Source organism: Rhincodon typus, chromosome 2 (genome assembly GCF_021869965.1).
Source record: "Rhincodon typus isolate 14 chromosome 2, sRhiTyp1.1, whole genome shotgun sequence".
NCBI lineage: Eukaryota > Metazoa > Chordata > Chondrichthyes > Orectolobiformes > Rhincodontidae > Rhincodon > Rhincodon typus.
Window position 1 is genome coordinate 124,204,715 of NC_063333.1, and position 12,678 is coordinate 124,217,392.

General features: G+C 41.4%; 1 protein-coding gene across 9 annotated transcripts in view; it reads right to left on the reverse strand.

Annotated features, from left to right (window-relative positions):
* elmo1 (engulfment and cell motility 1 (ced-12 homolog, C. elegans)) overlaps positions 1-12,678 on the reverse strand; it is a 267,831-nt gene that overhangs the window by 200,055 nt on the left and 55,098 nt on the right. For all 9 annotated transcript variants that reach the window (XM_048613453.1, XM_048613493.1, XM_048613463.1 and 6 more), the window contains 3 exons: positions 6,786-6,939; positions 2,617-2,657; positions 1,672-1,744 (listed from right to left, as the gene is read on the reverse strand). In XM_048613453.1, the coding sequence (XP_048469410.1) occupies positions 1,672-1,744; positions 2,617-2,657; positions 6,786-6,863 (192 nt within the window). In that variant the 5' untranslated portion in view covers positions 6,864-6,939. The remainder of the gene's footprint in view (positions 1-1,671; positions 1,745-2,616; positions 2,658-6,785; positions 6,940-12,678) is intronic.

Below are 12,678 nucleotides of genomic sequence, written 5' to 3' on the forward strand. Positions count from 1 at the left end.
CCCAAAATGTAAGGAGTTATTATTCAAAATAGGGCTGATGTTGATGAGGGAAAATATATTCATATGGATTGTGGAACAGCCTACATACAGGCAGTAGGAATAACTGGGTCAGTTGCAAGATGCTGAGCTGTAATTAGCAGTGTACAGCAAGTCGTAGTGATTGAGCCCTAGCAGTTTACAATCTGTTTTCATCACGTGCTCCAAAAGATATCACAATACATCTGATTAGGAATATCTCCAAGGATAGTTAGAAATCTCAACTATGATGTAATAATAAGTATTGATGTAAAGCACGGGATCTGTACCAAATGATTTCAATGTGAACGTACTTTTGAGGGTTCTTGTGGTGTGGTGTTAGTGTCCCTCCCTCTGGGCCAGCAGGCACCAGTTCAAGTCCCACCTGCTCCAGAGGTGTGTAATAATGTCTTGGAACAGGTTGATTAAAACTACCAATGTGAGGGGACCATATATCCAAATATATTCCCAAGAACCTAAAAGAATAGGAATGATTTAACTGAAACATGTAATCTTAAGAGGTATAACAGATTAGATGCCGGGAAGGTCCTCTCCCCTGAATCGAGAACTAGGAATTAAGAGTCTCAAAACAGAGGACTGACATGAGGAGACTTTTCTTTGCTCAGTGAGTCGTGTACCTTCGAATTTGCAGCTCCTGGCAGCTGTGGAAGCTCATTTTGAGAGCATTCAGAAGAGAAATTGATTGATTCTTGGATAGTAAGGAAATGAAGGGATATTGAGATACAAGTAATTTGGAAAGGTGACATTGAGATACTTTGACCTACTTTGAAGCCCAGTCTTAATGTGGTGGCTCAGCGTCAAATGTTACTTTGGTGGTCACTCCGTTGACTGTGTGTAAAAGGGCAGGTTGTTCTAGTTGATAGCACTGGAAATGGAGGGACAGGAACAGTCTGACCCAACTGGGGCATCAGAATGTCACTGTCAGCACGCAATAGCCAAATAAGTTGTCAGGAAAAGACAAGTGTGCAAATGTTCAATATGTGAATGAGTTAATAAGTCAGCTCAAAAACACAATGTATTCACAGAGTCAAAGAGCGCAAAATATGTCAAGACTACATTGTCAGCTGATATTTAACAATAGATTTGTATTTTCCTGCTCTCTCACTCCTTCATCATTCCAGGAACATGTGTCCACATGCTTTACATTTGTAGATTTCTGCTAATGCAATAGGTCAGGGAGCTCACAAGGCTAGATCCACTAGCCATTCACAGTAAACCAGTGACAGATCTCACCCAGATCCTACAAATCCTGCCCATCCATCTCCCATATCTGCAAGCCAACCAACTCCCCAGCCCCACGCCCAACGTCAGCTGGATGATCTAATTTACTGCGTTGCATCATTCACAAAACTTCAATTTTTAACACATTAGCTCAAAATCTGTATTCTGACTATGGATGCGCACACAAATACATTTTTTTTAATCTGTCTTTCTCCAGATTTCCCCACACAAACCTCTCAGTAGGTACTACGCACTGTCTACATTTTGTGTTGTTCCACTGTATCTTTCAATAGAAGGATCTTAATCTCACCTAAGCTCCTCACACCATGTCTTTCGATTCTAATTCATTAAGGATACTTTGCAGGGATATACACATGAAGCAATATGCAGAATCACTCATGCACATACACTTACCTTCTCTGTGATGTAAAAGTTTGTGTTATCTGCATACTGCAGAGCATAGTTTTCAGGGTTTGTTAGAGACCAACTAGATTTGGAAAGAAAGCAAAGAAAGATTGTTTCTGATTACATTACACAAAGCCACAATCGCCTCACGGCAGTTGTACAAATAAAAGTGTTACAATCATACTGCTATTTTTCCTCAAAATACACAGGCTTCGCTCACAGAGCTTTACCTCCATCACTCCCAAATTATCCCCTTTCGTCATCGTTCTCCCACCCCCTGACCTGCTATCTAATATGATTAGTCACCAATCCAAGATCATGTGCTGCAGCAGGACAGTATCGGATGGTGAGCACTGGGTATTATTTAGGCAGACAATGTGTTGCTATCTGACATACAGAGCCAGGGATCACTGGGATTGTGATCGGGAGCAGGCTGAATTTTGCTTCCCCTAGGGCCTAGGTTCACTACGACTATTCCCAAGTCGAAATATTATCATTTTAGCAAAGGCTAAACGTGTTGGGACTCCGTGGATTTAGAAGAATGAGAGGTAATCTCATTGAAACATACAGGATTCTTAAAGGACTTGACAGGGGAAATGCTGAGAGGATGTTTCCCCTCACGGGAGTTTCCAGAACCAGAGAGCATAGGCTCAGAATTATGGCTGAGATGAGGAGGAATTTCTTCTTTCAGAGAGTTGTTGGTCTTTGGAAATCCTTGTCACAGAGAGCTGTGGAGACAGCTCCACAGATCTAAAGACAGCATGTTTAAGGCTGAGGTAGAGAGATTATTGGTCAGTAGGGGAAATCAACGTTTAGGGGAAATACATCTCTAGTATAATGCTATGCATGTGACTTCCTAAGTCATAAGAAGTCTTCCTGATCACTGACAAGCCATTTCCTATGAGTGAGGACACTGGCACATAAACATTGAAAGTTATGCCCAAAAGTACTTACCCATCACAGACCTCCCGTATTATAGAAGCCAAAGGTTTTTTCTGCAATTATGATGGAAAAAAAGTTATTTTTAAAAAATGAGATTTCCAAAGTTCAGGTCACAATTGACCAAGCAGTAAGCAAGCTCCTCCATCCATCTCCTCAGTACTTCTGGTATTTATTTTTTCCCAGCTCGATTTACAAAGTCAACGGCTCTCGTGGTTGTTGAACAATCTCAAACTATAGTTAACATCGAGCACACACACCCATTTTCCAATACAGTCAGCTGGGCTGGCACTGGGAAAAAGGGAACTATCACTGAACATCGATGACACTGTTATAATTAAGACATCGCCATCAGCTGGTTTACTCAGTTATTTTTGAAGAATCACAGCTTGGGTATCAACTAACCTCGTGGCTATATCTGAGATACTCTGGTTATGGACAAATGACCTATTTCCTCTATTGTCCTTGTTATTATGCTCCAGATTTGGTCCAGTCATTCTTTAGGTGGTCTAAATCCCAAGTCAAACTGAACATCTATTCCTCACCTGGCATGAATGCTTGCACCAAATTTCTATCATTGTAACCTCTTCTTCTGTAATTATGAACCAATGTTCATACAAAGTCATCACAAAGCACTTCATCAATGCTGTTACCACATTTCTGATTAATGGCTCTCTGGCTAATTCCCATAGATAAATCAGATCAAGAGATATGTTGGCAAACCATTTTACCACATCAACCTTGGTTTTAATCTTGTATAAAATGAGATCATAAACCGAGGGCTGAACGCGTATTCCATTGCTTCTACTTTGTCGCAAAGTAGGCAGTCTTTTACAGAAAATGTACTCACGGCAACATCAAATTAGTATTCTATACCCAGACCACTGATCACGTGACAAGTCAATCTGCTGGCCTGGTTTCAATTGCATAAATGGGTTGAAGGTAAATCAGCCAGGGTATTTTCTCAAGGTTTTTATCTCCGAGTATAGGCTTTGGGACATCATGTTACAGCTGTACAGACATAGGTGAGGCCACTTTTGGAGTAACGTGTACAATTCTGGTTGCCCTATCAGAAGGGTACAGAAAATATTTACAAGGATGTTACTGGGACAGGAGGATTTGAGTTGTAAGGAAAGGCTGGAATCTTTTTCACTGGAGTATAGGAGGTTGAGGGGTGACCTTACAGTGGTTTATAAAATCATGAGAGGCATAGATAAGGTGAATAACAAAGGATTTTTCCCTACAGTGAGTTCAAAACTAGAGGGGGAAAAAGATTTAAGAGGGACCCCCTGAGTGGCAACTTTTTCACACAGAGGGTAGTGCATGTATAGAATGAACTGTCAGAGGAAGGGGTAGAGGCAAGTACAGTTACAACATTTAAAAGACATTTGGACAGGTACATGGATAGGAAAGGTTTAGATGGATGTGGACCAAGCACAGGCAAATGGGACTAGTTCAGTTTAAGAAACCTGGTCAGCACGGACGAGTTGGACCAAATGGTCTGTCTCAGTGCCGTATGACTCTATGCAGTATTTTAGCTTTCCCAGGCTGGAAGACGTGAATTATACAGGGTACAGTAGCCTCGTGAACGAGGTACTAGACTAAAAACCAAAAGACCTTAAGTACAAAACCAATGGTGGCAAGTTGGGAAACTGAATTTGACAATATTAACTTGTCGGTCTGTGTCAGATAAAATAATCATGAAAGCGTCTGGATTAAACCCAATTCATTCACTTGTGTCCTTCAATGAAGGAACCCTGTTATTTGTATTAGCCTCCGATTAGTTCTCTGCTATACATTTTGCTCTGGCCCCCAAATAATTTTGGGCAAGCAACAAGTGCCATCCTGCCCATACCAACCATGACCTAAGAAAAAAGAAAGCCAGAAATTTCCCATCTTTCTCACAAGTCAACAAGTGATAAACCTGAAACAAAAAACAGAAATTGCTGGAGAAACTCAGCGAGTGATCAGACCTGCTATTCTTGCTTTTCTCCTCCACCTTCCTTGGCTTCCTTGTGCTGCAATCCATTCCTCAGCCTAAAGCTAAGGGAGGAAACCTAGAACTTTGCTACCAGCTAAACTTCAGGAGGCAAACCATGGCAGTTTATCCAGTGGAACTTTACATGACTCTATCTTTTGCAAAGTGTTTGCAGCAGAGCAAGTATTACCCCAATTCATTTGTGGCAAACCATGTTGAAGCACTGATCCATTTCACCACATAGTCTTGTAAAACCATTTTCCAATTTACTACACAGTACACTGATAAACAAAGCTTATGCAGTTATAACAGGTGAGGGCACCACTTGGCTCTTTTACTAACCTCCTCTCAGTCAGTCACACAAAAACTAAAACATTCATCCATTAATTTTTGATCTGGTTTAACGAAGGAGAGTCAATTATAGTATTTTTAATGAAAGAGAGTGACATTATATTACCTACTAAGCCCTCAGAATAAAAACCTGACGACACAAATACTTGTAAGGAGCTGGGCAGGAAGAGTGTACGGACAGGAAAGCAAAGACGAATGTGGTTACACATCTGGGCTGCCATGGGTTGTGAGAATGAAACAATCCTGAGTCTAACCACTCGGCTGCTGTCCTGTTTGTTTACTGGTGGCAAAGATTACAGATGTTGAGTTCTCAAAGACAGGTGATTTTTTTTTCCCCCTGAGGTGATTTTTAACTGGCACTCGATTTTGAGATTGAGATGGCCACTGGGAGACACAGAAGGTACAGAGAAGGGGAACGTGAGAGACAGAGAGAGACACACACAGAGAACACGCTGGACAGAGAAAGAACGCGGGATGGAGAGAGAGAGAACGCGGGATGGAGAGAGAGAGAACGCGGGATGGAGAGAGAGAGAACGCGCGAGAAAGAATGAGTAAGGGAGTCAGAGAGAGCGTGTAAGAGGGAGGGAGGGAGAAACAGAAGCTTTCAGGATAACTGCTATTATTGGTCCATGTTCTTTCTCGTTTTTTTCGTTCAAAGGCTGCTGTCGAGAAGCCATTTTTTTGTATATTGCTTTTAGGCACCCTTTCGCTTCTCAATATGTACAGTTATCATGGAAGCATGAGTTAAGCGAGTACAAAAATTTCTTGACATCACTTGAGTTTCAGTGCCTCGACTAAAATGGCAATTCGAAGGCAGCCAATTTTGTATATTCCATTTGATTACCTGGGTTTGTCAAGTGATCACAGTAGCTATTTTAGGTAAACAATATTCTTTCTGAAACCATTTTTAGTCCATGAAAATCTCAGGTAATAACATCAAGTGATTAAGTTCAATGTTGATAGTCATTTTCAGTACAATCGCAACATCGCTCCACCATGAAAGAACTGACATGAACAATATTTCTCCACTTTCTTGATAGTGAGTATTCCATTATCCCGTTAACATGAAAGAACAACACTCTCTTTCTCTCTCTCTCTGTCCTAACCTGGGTTCAAAACCTGCTTCAGTACCAGTGGTCAACTTGTTCACTGGGCTGCACCACATTCCCAAGTTTTAACCTGTCACGACCTAGTTCAATCATCTCTGTACCACATTTAGGCATTTTTACAATTCAGATTTCCTTGAGGTTGGTGGTTGGTAATTTCAGGTTTTCCTCAAGTGAGTCTTGACTTTCATCCTGCCCTTCACTCTGATTTGACTTGGTTCTGTTCCTTGGATCATCCAATGCCTGATGTGTACAACTTCCTGCTATGCCCTTGTGACTCTCACTGTTAGAACCTGCTGTGAAGCATGTTTCCTTCTCCAAATCACTGAATTGTTATGGTGCAGAAGACCGTTCAGCCCATCACATCTGGACCATGAATTCATGGCTTTGCCTCATAGCCCTGAGCACTGCTTTTATTGAAATAAGCATCTAATATCCTGTGAATGCTTCAATTGTTCCTGCCCCAACCAACCAACGAACCAACAGCCATTACACTTCACTATTCTTACCTGTTACTTTGTACAGGAATGAAGGTGCAATTTAAAGTTATGATCTTTTAACTTGCTGTAAAATTGAACTGCATAAATTGCAAATTCTTTGGTAGTTTCCCAAATGCCTCTAATTCTTAGAGATTGACAGTGGTTCAGTATTTGTACTCAGGTCTTTGAGCTTAAACATCACTCCACGGACATTCAAGTTATTGCTTCTTCACAAGGCAGCATCAACCTTTGGTATACAGAAGCTCTTACCTGATCAATTTCCATCAACTTCGGAAAGGCCCCAGGCCATTCAATGGCCACTTTCACAATATCTGACGGTGGTGGCATCGTAATGGCTTATACCCTCGCTGGGGAAAGCAGGGCAAGTTGTCTCACTTTAATAGGACCTGAATCTCAGCCAACCCTAAAGTAAAACACAAGTGAGAAATCAGCTGGAAAATAAAATACACTCTTTGTTTAATGAATACATTGTCCTTTATTTGACCAAGCACAACAAAAGCTTACAGAAAACCAATTAGAGACAACACATACCACTTTCTGCCATGGATTGTGGCTTGGGTTCCAACTCTCCCTTTGTAAACAATGAATATTACACTGCCAACATTAATAATCTCAATAACAAATGCCTCCAGATAACAGAATTTAACAATAAGCCGCTGGGAACTCCAGCTCTCTGTTCTTTTAAAATCCTTCTAATAATGTATTTCTTTCACCAAGCTGTCAACTACCATTCGCAACATCTTCTTCCTTGGCTTGGCACCAGTTTGTCTGATTCCATTTTTGTGAAGCGCACTTGAGTTGTCTATGTTAAAGATGCTGTATCATAGTAAATTGTTGTTCGATTGGATAAGATGACTTAATGTCTTACAAACTCACACTTGTGACCAGTTAAACCCAGCTATTTGAAGGACCAGTCAGTAATCGTTAGAGGGACAACCAACTGGTGCAATAACATCAGGCCTGTATATGGATTAACTAGTAACAGATTGCAGAACCATAAACTGGTTAACTGACAATCCAGATATCAAACTTATAAGTTTGTAGACTAATAACTGATAGATACTAAATATCTGACAAAACTAGTCACATAGTCTGAATGTGTAAAATTAAATATTCATAAGATACCACTGATTTATGTATTGTCAACTGTATTTCTTACAAATGCAGTGAAAAGTGTTGTTTTATGTCAGCGCTCTCTGGCACCATCTTAAAAACACAGAAATAAACCAGACAGAGTATAAAGGTAGAAAAATAAAGAAATAGATTTAAAAGCTCAACAGTGCAGTCGTTCTTAAGTGCTTAGCCATGGGGTTTGATCTAGGGTCATCCACCCCAATGCTGAGGCTGACATCTGCATGAAGCAGACAGCCAGCTTTGAGTCCTTTCACTGTGCTGGGGCCACAGAACCACATCGCCATTCTTCAGCACCATCTTGCTTCTACCGATATGGTCTCATGGCGGAGGCCTTGTTGTGCTGATCTCTGCAATTTAGCCTTTGTTGAAGATGTACACGGGACATTAGCCTAGCATCTTCATGCTTTGGGCCACAGGAATGTAGATTTTGCAGGGGGTGGTAAGGAAACGGAGTTGAGCACTATTGTCCAATTGCAATTACAGGCAATACACTTCATCAGGAACAAAATGGTTAACTTCAATTCTGAATTAAACCGGGCATTTCAGCATTCTCGTATGAACCTGCACACATTTTCTTGGCTGACTGAAATGATTACCAGCTGAATCTTTTGAGAGAATTCAAGATTAGTTTTGAGATTTCCATTAGTTGAGTACTTCAAGGATGCCAAACATTCAACTGAATTAGTTACAAAATAAATCTAATTATACAGACACATAATATAGAATCAGCACAAGACAGTTTGGAGTGCTGCTGATTGAGCAAAATAGAGCAGTTTCACAAACGATGCGATGCGATTGAGTCAGTGAATCTGTTTAGAAGACCAGATTCTAAGACAAATGGTCTTTTTATACAGTACTTTTGCTGTAATACAACCAAAAGGTGTAACACTGTTCCCTTAATCTGCTGGGGTGTACTCCAGAACGGCAGGTTGGTAAGTGAGCATCTCACACTTTTAGTCTATCTCCTGGTTATCATGCCATCCCTGGCGGCCATCCAAGAGTGTATATGGGTGAGCGAGAAAGTTGATGCATGTGGACCTTCAGAAACAGGCAGAACTCAGCCCATTCATTAATGAAGGCAGCCTTTACACTCTGAAATTAGTCTTTAAATTTGCCACCAACAAGAAACAGCTCTTCAGCTAAAAGAGGGGGGGAAAAAGACTCAACTTTATATAACATCTTTCAAAACATCTGGACACTCAAAGAATCTTACAGCTAATGAAGTATTCTCAAGGCACAGTTACTCTCAGGGTAACCAACTTTACACATCATGTGATCCCACAAACATTAGGTTTTTTATTTGCTATTGTAATCCTTTGAGGATTAATATTGAGTCTATTGAATTTAGACCTTAATCACCACTTCCTTTTCCTCCCACAGAAGTAGCTGTTAACTGACGATCACTACACCCAAACCACTGGGAGTAGAAGAAATGTTAGGTTGCCACATGTGTAGGGTCAAAATTTTACCATTTACCTCCTCCATCCTCACTATCTAAGTCTCCAGGAACACCTTCTGGGTGAAACAGTGATTTACTGGCACTTCATTTAATTTAGTTTATGTATTCACTGTTTAGTGTAATTTTCTCTACACTGGGGAGATGAAGCACAGACCGGGTGACAGTTTTGCCAAACACCTGTGTTCTGTCTGCAAAAACGACCCCGAGCTTCAAGTTGTCCCACATTTCAACACAAAATCGTGTTCCCATGCTAACATTTCTATCTTAGACCTGCTGCAGTGCTCTCTCCAACTTCAATGCAAGCTGGAAGAACAACACTTCATCTTCTGCTTAGGTACCTTTCAGCCCTCCGGACACAACAGTGAGTTTAACAAATTCAGAACAGGAACAGCTCCTTATCACCTATCTAGCTTCCCTTCTTCCCTGGTTTACTACCAACAATCCCTTTGTCTGCCTACCCTTTTTCCCCTCTTTCTCTCCCTCTGGGTGCTGTCTCCATGTATCTTTCCCTACCAACCCCGCCTCATCAGCATAAATACCACCTTTGCCTAGCTGCTTTCAGTTCTGAAGAAGAGTGAATGACTTTTGATTTGATTTGATTTTGTCACATCTACCTAAGTACAGTGAAAAGTTTGTTTTGTGTGCTTTACAGGCAGATCATAACATATAGATCATAGGGTAATCGAACATAAGGAACATAAAGTTACAGCTGCGCAGAAGGTGTACAAAAAGCAAAATCAGCACTAGATTTGAAATTTGAGAGGTCCATTCACAAGTCTAATAACAGCAGAGAAGCTGTTCTTGAACCTGTAGGTGCATGTGTTTAAGTTTTTGTGTCTTCTGCTTGATGAAAGAGGTTGGAAGAGATTATAATCAGGATGGGGGGTCTTTGATAATGTTGGCTGTCTTTCTGCAGCAACGTGAAGTGTAGATAGAATCAATGGATGGGAGGTTGCTTTGCATGACAGTCTGGGCTGTATTCACAACTTTCTGTACTTTCTTACAGTCCTGGGCAAAGCAGTTGTCGTACCAAGCCATAATGCATCTGGATAGAATGGTCCTGAGGCGGCTAAGGACTCAAAATGTTAATTCTGCTGTCTCCCCACAGATGGTGCCAGACAGTTGCAGTTTTTGTTTACTTCAAACCTTTTGCCCATCCAGGGGCTGGATGCTGTTGCTGTGTCACCTCCAAACAGCAGCAGAAGCGATGTTTAGAACCACTGTGACCTGATCATGTTGTCTGGACTGGGCTTTCCATGAAAAAAGCACTACATTGTTTCACAGATCATACTTGGCTGGACTGTGTGGAAAAAGACTCCAAGGAGCATTACGTCTCAGACATCCGGAACAACAGGAAAACGTTTGAGGTGGATGGGATATAAAAGATATGAATCACTATAAAAAGGAGTGAAATTGGAATAAATTTACTGCAGTTGGGAGAAGGGTCAGGGCCAGTCAGCCTGACTCAGGCCTACACAGTGAGCACCAGACAGTCCAGCCATGTTGATGATTGTCCCAGCCAAAGGTCTGAGGTGGTGGGGGAAATGGTCTGCAGTCAGAAAGGAGGGTCAATCTGGCTCATGGACCCACAGTTCTCACCAGAAGGATCAATCACATGGAGGATTGTTAAGTTATCAGCAAAATCCAAGGGATATAGCTTAGACAAGCATAGAAGTTTTGTAACTGGCCGTTAGGAAGTTCACTTTAATAAACAAGTTTGTGCTTGATCCAAACACAATGGTCAGTATGATTTTGTTCTTCATGAAATCTTAAAGTCGAAGAACTATTCTAACAGGGCACAGTGGCCAGGATCAGGAACGTCATATATGTGGAGTGATGTGCTGATTCCATACAGTACGTGGCTGGCAAAGTAACCCTGGAATTTATCCAACCTTTTTAAACATATCTGGGTCAGGGGAGCCTGTTCCACTGTACCAGCTTTTCCATGATGTCCTCCCCATTTAATGTTCTAATCTAATCATTTACATCTCTCTCTGAACTAGTTTTGTTTCTCAACTTGTTCCATTCCCACTCCTTTTGCCTTGTGCCATCATCCCTGTTGATCATGAACCACTCTTGCCTTCCACACTGACCTATCACAGACCTTCCACTGTGTTCTTTCAGTACTTTCTCAGCTAACACTTTATATCTAGTGCTGCACTTGCTTAATAACCATTAAATCAATCACAATTCTGTCAAAAAGGTCATCAATTGCAGATACCACCTGGCCACCTGACTGTTTGAGGGATATTTTGACAGCAGTAAAGTATGCAAACTCACCCTTTGCTTTAAAAACAGACATCACAGTTCTACCTTGTAAACAGCAACAGAAGCAGTTAGAGAGTCGTAGAGATGGACAGCACAGAAACAGACCATTCGGTCTAACTTGTCCATGCTGACCAGATATTCTAAATTAATCTAGTCCCATTTGCCAGCATTTGGTCCAAATCCCTCTAAGTACTTCCTCCTCATATACCCATCCAGATGCCTGTTAAATGTTGTATTTGTACCAGCCTCCACCACTTCCTCTGGCAGCTCATTCCAGACACACACCACACCACTGTGTGGAAAAAGTTGCCCTTTAGGTCCCTTTTAAATCTTTCCCCTCTCACATTGTGCCCTCTAGTTTTGGACTCCGCTACCCTGGGGAAAAGACCTTAACCATTCACCCTATCCATGCCCCTCATGATTTTATAAACTTCTAGAAGATCACCCCTCAGCCTCAGACATTCCAGAGAAAATAACCCCAGCCTTTTCAGCCTCTCCCTATAGTTCAAAACCTCCAACCCTGGCAAAATCCTGGTAAATCTTTTCTGAACCCTTTAAGTTTAACAACATTCTGCCTATAGCAAGGAGACCAGAATTGCACACAGTATTACAAAAGTGGCCTAACCAATGTCCTGTACAGCTGCAACATGACCTCCTAGCTCCTTTGCTCAATGCACTGACCAACAAAGGCAAGCATACCAAACACCTTCTTCACAATCCTGTCTACCTGCGACTCCACTTTCAAGGAACTATGAACCTGCACTCCAAGGTCCCTTTGTTCGGTAACACTGGCCAGGATCTTACCATTAAGTGCTTAAGTCCTGCCCTGATTTGCTCTACCAAAATGTATCACCTCGCATTTATCTAGACTAAATTCCATCTGCCACTCCTCAGTCCAACAACCCATCTGATCAAGGTCCCGTTACACTCTAAGGTAACCTTCTTCACTGTCCACTACACCAATTTTGGTGTCATCTGCAAATTTACTAATCATGTCTCCAGTTACCTGTAACTTGGGGCTGGTGCTCCAAGTTTTGCCCTGTTATGCAAATGGGATGGTGCACCAGGTCCCAATACAATGCAGCATCATCCCAACAACACTGATTGTGGAGACATTTCCACTCAATGAACAGGAAACAACAATCTCAAATTCTCTTCCCTCTCTGGCCACCTCATTCACTAGCATGTAACAAAATATCTTAATAATACTTCAGGATTTTTTTTTCTCTTTCATTCGGGTTAAAAAGTAACAAGCTAGCCAGTGAATATAATCAGATAAGT